Source organism: Ambystoma mexicanum, chromosome 2p (assembly GCF_040938575.1).
Source record: "Ambystoma mexicanum isolate Mex_15411 chromosome 2p, UKY_AmexF1_1, whole genome shotgun sequence".
In the NCBI taxonomy this organism is placed as follows: Eukaryota; Metazoa; Chordata; class Amphibia; order Caudata; family Ambystomatidae; genus Ambystoma; species Ambystoma mexicanum.
In genome coordinates this window covers 966,139,098-966,153,983 of record NC_090923.1, presented here as the reverse complement: position 1 = coordinate 966,153,983, position 14,886 = coordinate 966,139,098, and the positions used below count along the sequence as shown (strand labels likewise).

Sequence of the window (14,886 nt, the reverse complement as noted above, 5' to 3'; positions counted from 1 at the left end):
TGGTAGGGGGGGAATGTAAGGTGGAGCAGGGGTATAGGGTCCAAATGAGAGCAAGCAAGTAGATGAAAATGGGAAAGTGAAAAATTGAGAAAATAGATTGCAAAACAAAAGGTGGGGTTTGTGGTGTGACAGGGTGTAGTGGAGGGGAGTCTGTTAAGATAAAATGGGCAGAACACCACCATGAATTTCCCCAAAAAGAGGGAAAGCAATTACTGTTTAGTCAGAGCAGGACCCTGATAATTTTTTGGACACTTCGAAATTAGAAATGGATTACCTGGAGAGCCTTTCTTCAGCAATCAAAGTAAAAGCAAAAAAATCAAACTGGGATCTTTCGACACGGACAGTCAAAAAGTGCTCAAAGGCGTTGAACAAGGCTCTTGTGTTCCATTAGTTTGTACAAAATATATTTGCGACGCATTGCCCAACTAAATGAAAAATACTAATGGGCTGTCAAGTTTATGTAGATGACATCCGCACTCATCTATGCCTAGGAAAAGAGGGGGAACAGCACTAAAAGATCACAAAATGCCTGGGTGACATCATGCAATGGATGAGGGATACCTTCCTCAGCCTCAATGGGTCCTTAGAAGAGAATTTCACACTGGGAGATGCACACACACTCAACTGAATGGCCTATTGCTCTTGGCAATGACCCTACCCCCATGTCCGAAAGAGAGACATTTCTGACCCAGACTTCTCACGCCAACGCCGGTCAAGCACATTCATTCTCAGCTTTCAATGCTACAGACATTGCATCAACCCAAGCAGTTTGCAAGTTTTTGCTAAACTGAACATTTTTGATTTACAGCTTTTTAAGGAATCCTAAGCACTGGCACTGCTCTAGGCAACCCTTTAGGCCATCTTTTGCATCCTTCCAACCCATTTTAGAAGGAGACGGACCATTTACAAATCGGCTTGGCCCCCACCCCAAAAGGAATAGTCCATCCCAAACTGCTAGGTGACATCCCTTTTCCATGATATAGGAAACCCCAGAAATATTTTAGCCCCACTGGGCATAACTGAGGTAGAGCTTTGATCTCTATGCACAAGAATCTCGGCCCATACGTCTGGGCATTATCGTCCCATTCACAGCATAATCGTCCCATTACAAAACTGAAGCGTGATGGCTGGAAGTTTTTGAATGAATCCTAATAAATTGAATTGCTCTGGGTATCCACCCAGACGGACTTTTTGCTGCCCAGATCCTTGGTGATGACACCTTTGGATCACTGCAACGTGGTGCATTCTGGCTGCCAAAAGAAAAATGACAGACTGACTCCAGACTGCAAATTCAAGCTTTTAGACTGGCCTTTAAAACAAGAAAATAAAAGCACCTCATCAGACCACCGTTTAAATAAGTTTCATTGGCTTCCTGTGGCATCCATGATAAAAATGTTTTGAATCATTCACAGACAAAAGCTGGTGCTGCACTTTGTCCTGCCAAATAACAGACTCTTTTGAAGAAAACATTTGTGTTAAACCTTGGAATCTGATGCAGAATTAAGGAAGAGAGGAACTCTGCGAGGGCTTAGCACCATTACCTCCTAAGAAGGAAAGGATTAACAATCTTAGCACTTGGCTCATTTCACTGGGCGCTCAGTTTCCTTTTTCATAAAAGATCAAGTTTTCTTGGATGGATGCGGCCACACTATGGTGCACCAGTCAATCAAAAGGTAAGATGAGCCAAAGTCAAGATGGTCTGCAATGGTGATGCGAAAGGGGTTAAGGAGAGAGTCCCTTTTCACTTACCATGGCAATAACTTGCATGTGTGGAAGGGGGTGGGAGGCGTGCGGGTCCAGCACATAAGCAGGAGTGAAGACACAGGGCAAGTGTATGGGCAATTGGGGGCAGGGGTGGAGAGGAGACGGATGGCAGCATGAGCCCAGTGTGCATGGGAGCAGTGATCAGCTGTCCTGGAATTCAGGCTTCTATAGGGGGATTGAGCACACCGTTCCAAGACATCGGATGCTAATAAAAGGAAAGATATCGCACAAAACCCTTTAAGTAAAGGGTCCAAAGTTTCAGAATGTTTTAAATCCATTCCCTCAGAGTAAACTACTGAATAATCCAATTAAAAGATGCTGAAGGCTGACATTTTTAAAGAATAATCCCACAATTCAGTGACATACCAGTGAATAAGTAAAGCCAACCAGCCAGACTAACTGTGGTCTAGTTGAATCCAATTGACTGGCTGCTACTTCTACCTGCCCTACTTATCTTCCATTAACTAGGCCACTTACCTAACCTTTCCCTGTTCATCTTTCTCACTCTTATAGTTTATCGCTCATAGTCCCATACTAGCTCACATGCATCTAATCTTTCCCTTCACTCCGATCTTTAGTGACTACGGCTCTTCTCAAATTACCTCCTCTCACATGCGGTTTTGTACATAGCAGCTTGGAAGTAGATTAAAGGCAACACTTCTGGTGCTAGACAGAATACAAATAAATGGCTAGTGCCACAAATTTACATTTGCTTGTTCCATTATATCCTTAGGTACAATCACTCACTGCAGAACACAACATATGAGGACAGAGACTTACCATAGTAAGAAATAATGGCAGAAAGGTTGCGTTGAATATCCCATCCAGCCGGAACCCCATCAGTGCCAGTAGTGGTGCACCAGACTAGAAGAAAGCAGAGAGACAGCCTTTCAGTCAACCAGATCTTCCTACTTTCGGCCAATGAACGGAACATGGTGCCCTGCTGAAGAACGCCGAGACAAGCATGAATCGCAGTCTTGTAAGACTTGCGTGAGACCTGCCAGTATGAGCGTCATGAATGCGGAAGTGAGTGGGTCTGTGTCTACACAATATACACTATAAACTACAACTGAAAATAAATAGAGGGCTAAGAGAGCACGAGTGGATCGACGTGTCAATTAGAGCACACATGCACTCACACTTAACACCCAAACCAACATCCAACTTGGACAATGAAGGTTGAATCAAATCATTGTGTTTTATTGGTTTAATATGTGTTGACCAATATATACTGAGAAAGAGATAAACATGAAAAACAATAATGAAAAGTTGCACTATGCAGACAAATTCGTAAAAACCTTTGTGCCAATAGGCAACTTCTATTCGAATCAATCATCATGCACCAACATAGTACATTTCATGTTGGCACAACATATTTGTTCAGGTTCTTGGTCTCTTTCAGGCTGAACAGTACACTAACCTTAAACAAAAACTAGTTAAAGAAGAGTTTACTGTAGTAATCAATTAAACAAGGATGTGTAAAAAGTCAGGCACTGAAAATAAATTGGTTGACTGCAAAAGTCTGCAATTGGAGTCTGGCGACAAAAGTTGTACATTAGCATCCTACATGGATTGCATGACTTTAGCAACGTTTACTACCATTTCTTCCTGATAGCGGCGACACAGGAATGCCAATTGTTTTGGGGATTAAACACAATGTACTTTCACATGTGCATAATGCGGCTGAAATACATTTTTCTATTTTCCTTCTAAGGACAAGCAGAATATGTAATATATACACAATACTAAAACAGTACAGTGACAATCTGCAGACAAAAAATATATATATATATATATATTTAAAAAAAAATAAAAAAAAAGAAATCTATTGTCAGACCGTCCATTAAGACCCGGTGAGATTTCTGTTCTATGGTTTTATCTGAGGATTTAAAACTGGAGGGGGAATAAATAGAATGTAAACTTGATGATGTGACCTTTACACAGGATGCTGTGTTTAAGACATAAGGCAAAGAATCTTGGCCTACATCTGTTTATAGGGTTCATTGGAATCTGGACCCTGGGGCACTTAAGTCAGTATTTTTATTGATGGTAAAACCACACGTACTCAACCAAATTAATAATTACATACAGATTCTCTGAACCAGTATAACAATTCACCCACCATTGTGTCAAGGTTGCCAACCTCCTTTCTAAAGGCAAGCAGAATATGCAATAATATATGAACGATACTAACACGCTGTTTATTTCTCTCTATCCGATCCCCGGGTCTGCACTTAGGAACCTCTGGGTATTAAGCTTGTTATAAATAACCCATCATATCATCATATCATATCATATATCTCCCTCTCTTGTTTTGTTGCCAAATGACACCCAACGTATATCTTATGTGGATAAATTAACCATTTCTCCTATACATGCCACCTATTGAAATGTATTTAAAAATGGACATGGGCATACCCAATTCCTTTCGCGGTTTTTGTTTTCTCATTATACCATCACTCTTATATTTTGTGCACCTTATAAATCATGCTTTGGATTGTGACATAACAATCCTAAATGTTTTATTTTTCTTAAATTTAAAAAATAATTATTTTGATATGTAGTTTACCAACAGTTGTATTGATTCAGCCTTGAGAAAGACCTGCATGGGTCGAAACACGTGTCGGCTGACCTACCAAATGAAATGTTCTTCATGAAAATTTGGGAAATGCTTACTTTATTGTACTCACCAGCGCGAGATATCCGGGGTTCAATCTTCACTGGAATCACTACCCCATATCGTTATCCAAAAGAGAACTGGCTTTAGAGCAATCAGATAGCAGCTGGGCTGTCAGAGTGGAACTCGAGGCCATATGATTCATGAGGTTAGTAAACCCCCATATTTTCACACCATATGTGGTCACGGCTACTGCCTTTGCATGAAAAACCTGAAGTGCTGAGGAGCCTTCGCAAGGCCAATGTGAAGCCTGCTAATAGCAGAAGACCCATGGGCAAGAGAAGCATTTCTGCATTCCAAATGGCAAGTATAGAACCCATTGGCTGCAAAGAGGATACACAAAATGTAACATCAGACTTCTTCCACATGCTGATCACCCATCGTGCACAAAGATTGGGTGAACGCACATCATGGACCTCATTAACAAAGGTTTGACTGTGCATGCAGAACGCAAGAGCGCAGTGGTGCACAGCCCGATCACAAGCTTTCTATAATGAATTTGAAAAACAAACCAGGGGATGAGTGAGGAGTTGCTATTGAAAATTGGGACTGTAAGCTACATGGCTCAGGCATTTTCTAGTTCTTCAAATACCTACTGCAATTCTGAACGTTGGATCCATAGCTGGTGGAACCTGCAGGAAAGATCATCTGGTTTGAAGATAAATGTCAGGATGGTGACTGGCTATGCAGCAAAAGAGCTTTCACCATGTTGGTGACTGATCACAGGAGCAGCTGCAAGACCTGGAAGCAAATGCTGCGACAACCGCTACCCAGATCAATAAGAGGATCATCTCCCTACTAAAATGCTCATCAGTGGAGGTTTGCCCTACCTAGCTGCAGGCAGCAAACGAGAATTCTAGGAAGTGAGCAGTGGGAGAAGGACACTCATATCCTGCAACTGTACTCTAGGTCATGTGGACCCTAGATCCTAACAGGTGTTAACGATAAGGATCAAAAGCAGCATCTCCAGACTTAAAATCATTGGCCCAGGTGCAATAACCAGAAAAAGAAACTCTAGAATGTCACAATAAGTACCGAGAACACACACAGTAATCAACGGAGATGCAATGTGATGAGGCAGGAGGAGCACAGATAATTCAAAGGCTATTAACACCTGGACTCTGGGCAGAGAGATGTTTAGGAATATTGGGGCCACTAAACCAAACATCCACATTTTTCCTAGCATTCAAATGTAGCCAGTATGCCAACATTCAATACAGGCTCCAGACTGCGACTAAAATGGTCACCAAAGCAAGTGCCACTGGCACCCAACTTTACAAGCAGACTTTGCTACTGCAGTACAACAGACCTAGTAAACGCATTGCAATGTGTGCAAAGGAGGATATGTATGTACACTATTGGACCTCTTCAAGCATGCAGTTTTGGCTCTTTACTGACGGCCTCCACAACCTTACCTAATGCCCCGCAACCGTTACATCAAGGCACATGTTGGTTTGGTTCTTGACACCTACAGTCTTGCCGCTGCCATCACAATGTTTTTAATGCCGCCTTAGGAAACCTTTGCTTAATTACATTGGAGATCGAAAAAGGCAATTCTCACACTTTTCCTAGACACGTTGCAACACGTGCTGTGTGTTTCACCTTCACAAAGTGAGGGCAATTATATTTTCTGATGCTGGTATGGTTTAAGCACTAGCGTCTGCGCGTATTACATGTGCCTGCGCACAATGGGTCGCCACTTAGCATGGGTAGATCTTTAGCACTGTGGCTGAAAGTTTCACATAGCCTTGGACAGCGTTCAGGCACACACCTTCACATACAAAATGCAATAACTAATGTCACATAGGGCCTCAATAATTCAGAAACAACAATATTATAAGTTTCCCCAGGCTTTATTTGAGATCAAATAGGCTTTTTCGTAGATGTGCACCAAGGCATATGCTGTTTAGGCTCAGACTTCTGTTGGCGCCCCCCACACAAGCCCAGGCATCCCTACTTCCCCAGTAAAGAAATTCAGGCATGGTAACTACCATCTGGATGTAAACTAATCAAAGTGAGGGCTTAGAGACTGTAGCAATCTCCAACTCTCGCCCCCAGGGTATTTGATAAAGTGAGTCTCAAGGTGTTTTTGACCTGCAAACAGAAACGGTTCATCCGTTCTGCTCTTTCTTTCTTCAGTCTCTCCTTCTTTAGTCAGTCTTTGCCCTTTCCTCCTCTTCTAACTGTTGTACTCCTTCCCCCTCGATCTTACTTGTATCTGTCTTCTTCCCGGTCTAAACTCTCATACTTCTCCTTGCCACCTTTTCTTACTCTCCTCCTTCCACCTCTACTCTTCACCCTCCCCTACTACTATTATTTTCACTACGCTCTGGTCTTTCTCTCTCCCTTCTTCACACACCCTGCTACGGTCTCCCCTCCACTCTTACTGTTGCACTCCATTCCCTCTCTTTCTCCCACCTTTACGCACATTGCTACGTTCTCCTGCACTCCCTTACCTATCCACACAAATATATCTCTTGCGCTCTCTCTCCCCTGCTCGGTTTGATCCCGTATACACCCCACCCACGCTCGCCCTACCCACACCCCCCCACCCACACCCCCCCCACTCCACACCCCCCCACCCCTCCCCCCCCCCCCCCACACACACACACACACACAAACACCCACCCCCCCTCCCCTCCCCTCCCCCTACCTCTCACCACCACCATAACATATGAAACACTTTTCGCACCTTCCACTCAACCATTTGGTCTTTTGGTCCTGCACCCTTGACCTCACCCAAACACCTTGCATCATTGCTCTGGCAGGCTACACTTTTACAGCTGGCCCAGCGATCCCGCGCCAGCCTTTCCCCGGGTTCCCACTGGCTGCTTTGTGGCCAATCTAATCTTTTCTTTTCCCGGAGGGTTAGGTCGGTACATGGGTGATTGCAAAAAGGGTCAGCAAGCACACACCCTTTTTGGTCTTCACAACATTCCCCAAACAGGAAGAAAAATCTCCCCTGTCTCGGTACTTGGGGATTTCAAAAGGGTTTTCCCTCCCAAGTAAGATTCCCACAGTTCTTTGGTTTTCCTTTGGCATGGCAATTGATTGTGTGTTTGGGTGAGGATGGACCATAGTGAGCACTGTGTGGGGTTTCATTCTTCCCCCCGGATTCCAGTGCCTCAGTGTTTCCTGTGCTTGGAATTTCTGCGAGGAAAAGAGAAAACCTGGCTAAGGGAGGCTGCAAGGCATTGGGACTGAGGCAATGGTACCAAGATTTTTATAAAGCAACATTCTCTTAGGGGGGGGGGGGGGGGTTTGGGGCAGTCTGACTGGGACCTCACAAGCACCAGACCCGGTCACACCAAGAAGGTACTCTTGACCATCACGTGCATTTGGTGGCCTTTATAAACTTATGTATGGTCCTATTATCTTCCAATTTGTTTTCTCCCTATGTTGCTTATTTACCCACAAAGTAGTGAGGAAGATTGAGGCTGCAGCCTAATCTACACCGTTCTTGGGGACAGCATCTTCACAATTTGGGAACAGTTTGGAAGTTGACCACTTGCATTTCACAAGATCTATAGGTGCTGGTGTACTTTAAAGCACTCCTAAAGCCGTTGACCCTGGTTCTGCTCTAGGCCCATCAGAGCTCACCAGATTTCCTGAGGCATCCATACCTGGGTGGTGAAATTACCTTCCACCAGCCTCCGGTAGGGTTATACTTGAGCACCTGTTATTCTCCAATAAAATGCCCTCCGTTCTAGTGATGGGTTTATAACATACAAAACATGTTTTTTTTAATAGTTTTAGATCCTATCTCTCCAGCTCTGAAATCTCTCCATTGGCTCCCAGTGGATGCAAGGATTACATTCAAAACCCTCTGCATTGTCCACAAGGCTTTCTGGGGCCTGGGTACAAAATACATTCAGCTATTCCTCCACAAATACCTCCTCTCTCTCGAGCTCTTCGCTCCTCTACCTACAACTTCCTCAGGGTCAGTCGTTTTTCAAAGAAACAAGCTGGGGGTAGATCTCTGTCTTCGGCTGGGGCCTCCCTCTGGAACAGCCTCCCTGCCACTCAAACTTGAGGAGAACCATCTCCGGTTCCGGAAGCACCTCAAGACCTTCCTCTTTTCTTCTGCCTTCGCTCCCCCTCTCCCCTGCTGATCTGTTCTCTCTTGGCACAGTGCACCTGGCCACCCTCTGTCCTCCGGGCCCAGGTACCTGCTCACCCTGCCACCCTCCCGCACTGCCTCCTGGCCACCCCTCGCACTGGGGTCTGTATCTGTACCCATTTACCCCCCCTTTTTCTTCCTGCACTTATCAGACCTAACCTGTCTGCTGCCTATACCTAGCACTTGCAAATTGCTGGCTGCACTACCACGGTTTGTTGCCTTTATTATTTATTTATTGTTATTTGTCTGTTTCTCCTCTGCTTCATACTTTCCACTTCTCCCCCCCTTCCATGCACTTTTCCCCTCCCCTCTCCCATGCACTTGCACATTCTCAATGTGACTGGGCCTGGTAAGATCACTGTTTTGTTCGCCCCTGTTTCCCTCCCTTGCCTTGTTGTGCTCTGAAACGCTTGTGTACGAGCACGATAGAAATAAAATATCAATATAAATAGTTGCAATACAGCTTCTCGATTAACAATTGCAAGGGACAACAGATTGCATCAAGTCCATACGCCTGTTTTGTCTTCATCTTTGAATTTACAAACCTTTAAAGAAATTGGTTCCCAAGAATTCACTTTGGCTCAAAAAAACGTAGTCTTGGGAGCTAATGGTTCCTTTGCCAAGAAACGAGTCTACTGCCCTGATTAAAAACTTAATGTCACCCCATCAGCTCACAAAAACATTGAATTTGTTGGGCCTGCGATCTGCAGTGAAACATCTGCAGGTCATCAGTACAAGGTTTGAAACTGAGGGGAGCTGGGAGCCATTTAATTACTGCTTGTAGTATAGAAGACCCTGGTTGGCTTGGCACCAACAGCTATCATAAGCTATTTTTAGCTCCTCAGGCCAACTGATGCTGAACAAACACCTATGAGAATTTAACATTGTACATTTCCGACAATCTAGGTCTTTAAATAAGCATTAAGACACATCTATATGACATTTATAGCATAAGGGGTCATAAGAAATAAGCAAATGTTAAGTTTCCATCTTATGCAGAAGTTAGATTTGCAGAAACGCTATTTACTAGCTCCTGGTTCCCCAGTTGCAGCTCCTACTCACTTGTTAATTCCTTATACCCAGGAGGTGCTTTTAGCTTCTGCTTACCTAATCTTAATTTCAATTCCTGCAGCATACGACTGCCAGGTGAAGCCAAAGGAGCAGATCAGATACAACAGGAGTGCATGTATAAAGAAACCATTGTGTGGTAGACAGGATGCTTGTCAGACTCCAAAGCCTACTTTGCACACTGGAGAAGATGATTGGCCCTTTAAGAAAGATCCAAACTAGCGTGGTACCAGGGGACTGACGTTAGCAACCTTTGATAGAAGGATTGCAAAACTCAGTGTTGAAGCCACTGAATGATAGACGTGTACTACCTTCACCTATTTCAGCCCAATCTGCTGGTGGGTTGGCATGTTTCTAACCCCAGCATTTCAGAATAGGAAAGAGATAACACTTGCCTGGAATGGAGGTTGTTACAGGGGTCAACTCTTGTGGAAGTCAGATTCCAAAGAGAAATGAAGAGCAAGAGGCAAAACCGGTCAAGTCCAGAGTGAGAGTTGCTTGCAGATCTGCAAACACCTCTCAATGGAGATGGAGTGAACAGAACCTTTGAAAAACAACCTGTGGTGCAATCCTAAGGAGAAAGGTGAACAGGGAAGACTGGGTAAAGCACCTTGTCAAGTACCATTGATAACCATTTGAACATTTAAATGATCTGTGGGAAACTTATTATTGGAATCTGCTTCCATGGAATCAATGAAGCAGTTTAACTTTGAAACACACTTGTGGGAAATGGTGTATAAATGTCAATAATAAGCGAAGAAGGCATTAACTCATTGAAACACTAACTTGTGGGAAGCAGAGTATGAACGCCAATAGTAAGTAAGAAATCATTTAATCTATGAAACAGTGAATTGTGGGAAATTGACAAATGCTCTTAGCAAGAACTATGGCCGGTATCGCCATACTAAGCACTGCCATCTGCTCAGGTACTAACACCATTGTGTTCCGTGCCTAACAATGTGCAATTGGTGGTGGGAAATGACCATCACCATTTCATATACGCTGTGATGAATCCAGGGAATCGGTCCTTTCTCCTGAAGGGGGAGAACCCCCTCTGAGGATAGGCAGGTGAGCCTGCTAAGCAAAACACACTTCATAGAGGATATAGCAAGCAGATCTCACTGTGAGGACTCCCTCTTAGGGAACAAGGAACCCCAGATGGCAAATCTTAAACAAATCCCTTAAACCAAGAGTCCATATTGTTTGTTGGTTACATGGGGGCTGAACACGTTAATCTACAGGAGTCTTTAAATTAGTGTGTTTTTCTGAGAGGAGAGTAAAAGGGCAGAGGCCCTTACCTGCAAAGAGAAACAGTTGCTGGGAGGGAACTAGCCACTGCAGGAGGCTCAGCCTTAGCAAAGCTGCATACAGCGGACCCAAGGTTTAAAACTCATCAAAAATTAATCAGAATACTGACATACTGATAACATGTTGGATTCCCACTAACTCAATACATTTAGGATTCCATACCTTAATTCCAGTCACCTCTTTCCATACCGACACAAAGAGTGGCGAGAGGGCAGAGACGGTTAGCACACTGGTAAATCTTCTCTTAATGACAGCAGGGTGATCCCTGAAAGAATAGAGAAAGATTTTATTTGCCTACATCAATCTTTGCTGCTCTGTGCAGACATTCACTGTGACCGTCCCAAAGTACTCCTTCCCCTTGCCCATAAACAGAAGATTAACGCCAGAAAGCTAGATGATCTGCACATACCCATGCACTTCAATGGGTTCACTTTCCAAGTTCTCTGGCAACAAGAGTTAAGATATCACAGGACCCATAATTTAGCTTAAAGAGCTGAAGATATAATGTAAACTAAGGTTTCAGACAATTTATGGAGAGCCACTTCCCTGCAACTCCCTCACTTAGTACGAGAAAAGTCAAATTATTTAAATGAGACCACTTACCCAGCGGCATGCGTCAAACCCCCTTAGGAAAAAAATAAAATAAATCAGACACTGGGTGTGCCAAATACCTGCTACACTCACCCTGCCCTTCAAAACAACTGGCAACCCTCATTTAAATTCCCACAGGAAAGAGAAGAAGCAGCATTTACTCTGCTTACATCTAAAAAGCACAACAGACATGGGAGGGAGAGAAATGGCCTGCCAGTTAAACAAACACACAAATAACATGGTGGGAATTCTAAATGACCACAATCCCTTTTTAAAAAATGTGCTCCTCCAGTCTTAAACTCTGCAGCACTCCAAATGAGGGTACAGGAAAGAAACATCTCATCACCCAAGACAATTAGGGAGTTGCTATCTGGCCAGCTACTGTAAAAATGGGCTCTGTTCTGGCATTTAGGGAGAAGAGAAGCAAGAGTGAAGGTGGGTCCTGGGGGAGTTCGAGCAGAGACAGAGCGAGCAAGCAGAGGATCCTCGACCAGGTGGATGACCAGGACAGACAGTGAGAGCAGCTGTCCTTGAGAAAGTGTGCTGGATGCTATATCCTTGAGAAACAGGCAGAGCAAGTGGGGCACAATATTCACGGCAACTGAGAAGCGACAGTGGCACTATAGCCCTAATCCGTGGGAAGGGCAACATACCCCATAAGAGCAAGAATGGTAATAGACCCCTGGTTAATGTGAATGTTACTATGTTCACATCCCTTGGAATATGTATCCTCCTCCTCCTCCTCCTCCTCCTCAAAGAGAGAGAGAGAGAGAGAGAGAGAGAGAGAGAGAGAGAGAGAGAGAGAGAGAGAGAGAGAGAGAGAGAGAGAGAGAGAGAGAGAGAGAGAGAGAGAGAGAGAGAGAGAGAGAGAGAGAGAGAGAGAGAGAGAGAGAGAGAGAGAGATAGCACACAGCAGGACAAGATAACTGGCAACAAGGATGAGATTCCTGCACCCAATTTGAAAGAAAGAACAAAAAAAAGGAGAAGAGAAAAAAACAGACGTCAAGATACAAGAAGGCCTAAAACCAGGTGAACACCTTGCCAACTTCAGCAATAGTGAGCAGCAGAGAAGAGCCTGCCTACAGCATGAGGCCTGGGGATGGAGAGACAGACAGTCAGACACAGGCAAGTGACGCATCCGAGGACGAAGGGCCCAGTGCCGCTGCCTTCCGGCGACTAGTTAGGCCCATTTGGCATGGGCGATCAACAAACCCTAGGATAAAGATGGGAGGGATGGCTACGCAGGTTTGAAAACTACATGGCTGCGTATGATGAAAAGACCCCCCCGCCCCCCGACAAGCTTAATGAGTAAACTTCTGGCAAAATTGTTGGGGACGAAGTTGAAGATCTCATCCCCACGTTCCCGCCTGAAAAAGTCAAGACGTATGAAGGACTTGGAGGCATTGTGCACGTACTTCAACCCCCAGTGCAACAGACCACGACCTGTCAAGTGACGGGTGAGTCCATGGATGCCTTTGCAACTTGACTGCGCAAGTTGGTGTCCCACTGTGACTGTCACAAATTCTCAAATGAGACAGCCATTCGACTAAGGATCATCAGAGGGGGTTTGTCGCCTGACTTCAGAAAAAAACTACTATTTCGGGAACCGCTCCCTCTGGCCACCATTCTCCAGATGTTAAGGACAGAAATGAGAGCAGACTCACAAGCCACGCAGATAGAGACTGGAAAAGGACAGTTGAAGGAGCACGCGTACTACACCAGTCAAGGAGGGAGAAGAGGCGGCAGTAGTCACGCCCCGATAAAGTATGGCGCTGCTGGAAAGTGTTACAGGTGTGGTGTGCCTTTTTCCCCATGAAGAAGTAACGCGGTGCCCTGCGTTTGGACAGAGGTGCACCAATTGTGGACGTGAAAACCACATGGCGAGTGGTCTTGGCAGGGCGGGACAGGAGTATCACTCGCGCACTCCAGGCCCCAGAAGAGACGCCAATGCGAGAAGAGACCTGATCAGTCACATTCGGCAAATTACTGGACAATCGCCATCTCCCCTGCCAGGGCGAGAGAGACCAAGATGAACATGCATACATAATGAGTGATGCAGTGACTACCCCAGACGGAGATGTCGGCATCCAAGTGGGTCAGTGCCTCACCAAGATAGTCATCGATACGGGGGCCACACTACACATCATGGGCATCTCAGATGGCACACCTACCAGAGTTAGAACCATCCGTGCTGAGGATATTCCAGTGGGTCCCTCGAGGTCCAGTTCGGAATCATGGGGAGTTCTCAACGCTCCTGAACTACAAAGGGAGAAGAGCCATGGCAGAATTGCACGTTCCTCAGGGGGAAGTGCCAGGAAGTAATCGATTAGGTCGACCAACAGCCCTTGAAATGAAGACTGCAGCAGTGACATACTCCATGCAGCACAAAGTGTCTGTAGTGCAACAAATCCCAGAGTTATTCAGAGGTTGTTTGAAAGGAGACCTAGTCACCCTACACATAGACAAGTCGATAACTCCTGTGGCACCCCTGGCGGATACCCATCCACCTGCACCCACAAGTAGAGAAAGAGATCCAGAGTCTGCTGAAGGAAGACATCATAGAACAAGCTCAGGGCTCCACCCCAGTGGTCTCACATGTGGTGGCGGTACCCAAGCAAGGATCTTTTGAAAAGATCAGGCTCTGTGTGGACATGCGCCAGGCTAACAAGGTAATTCAACGAGAAAGGCACCCCGGCATGCATCTGCACAACATGACTGGTATGCTCAACAGAGCCCAGATTTCAGGAAACTTGGGCTCTTCAAGGGGTATTATCAGATCCAGCTAGATAAGCAGTTGTGGAACATAACCACGTTTGTAACGCACAAAAACCTGTTCAGGTACACGAGGTTGAGCTTTGGGATAGCATCAGCTGCTGAGATCTTCCAAGAGAGCATCGGGAAGGGCATTTGGCACATAAAGAACTGCTTCAACTATAGCGACGACATCCTGGTTTTCGGAGCAGACCTCAAACAACATGACAAGGTACTACACCAAGTATGCCTAGCTCTCTCCCGGGCGGGGCTGACGCTGAATGTTGAGAAGTGTGCATTCCACAGAAGAAACCTCAAGTTCTTTGGACACATGTTCTTGCAAGAGGGAATGAGCCCTGACCCGGGAAAAGTTGCAGCGATCGAAAACATTTCACCCCCGCAAGATGTGAGTGACATACGGTCATTTCTGGGGTTAGCGAGCTACTGCAACAGGTACAAAAGACTTTGCCACCACCAGTGCACCGCTGAGAGAACTCACCAAGCAAGGGAACATCTTTCAGTGGGACCAAGCATGCAAGAGGGCCTTCAGACAAATCAAGAAAGACATTGGGTCAGCAGAGTGCATGGCCTAATTCAAACCGGCAGA

At 45.2% G+C, this 14,886-nt stretch overlaps 1 protein-coding gene across 3 annotated transcripts in view; it reads right to left on the bottom strand.

Annotated features, from left to right (window-relative positions):
• The window catches only part of RCE1 (Ras converting CAAX endopeptidase 1), a 253,422-nt gene that overhangs the window by 149,854 nt on the left and 88,682 nt on the right, over positions 1–14,886 (bottom strand). For 2 of the 3 annotated variants that reach the window (XM_069644759.1, XM_069644760.1), the window contains exons 2-3: positions 11,100–11,202; positions 2,545–2,628 (exon numbers count right to left, since the gene is read on the bottom strand). In XM_069644759.1, the coding sequence (XP_069500860.1) occupies positions 2,545–2,628; positions 11,100–11,202 (187 nt within the window). The remainder of the gene's footprint in view (positions 1–2,544; positions 2,629–11,099; positions 11,203–14,886) is intronic. The other variant, XM_069644761.1, reaches the window with a different exon arrangement.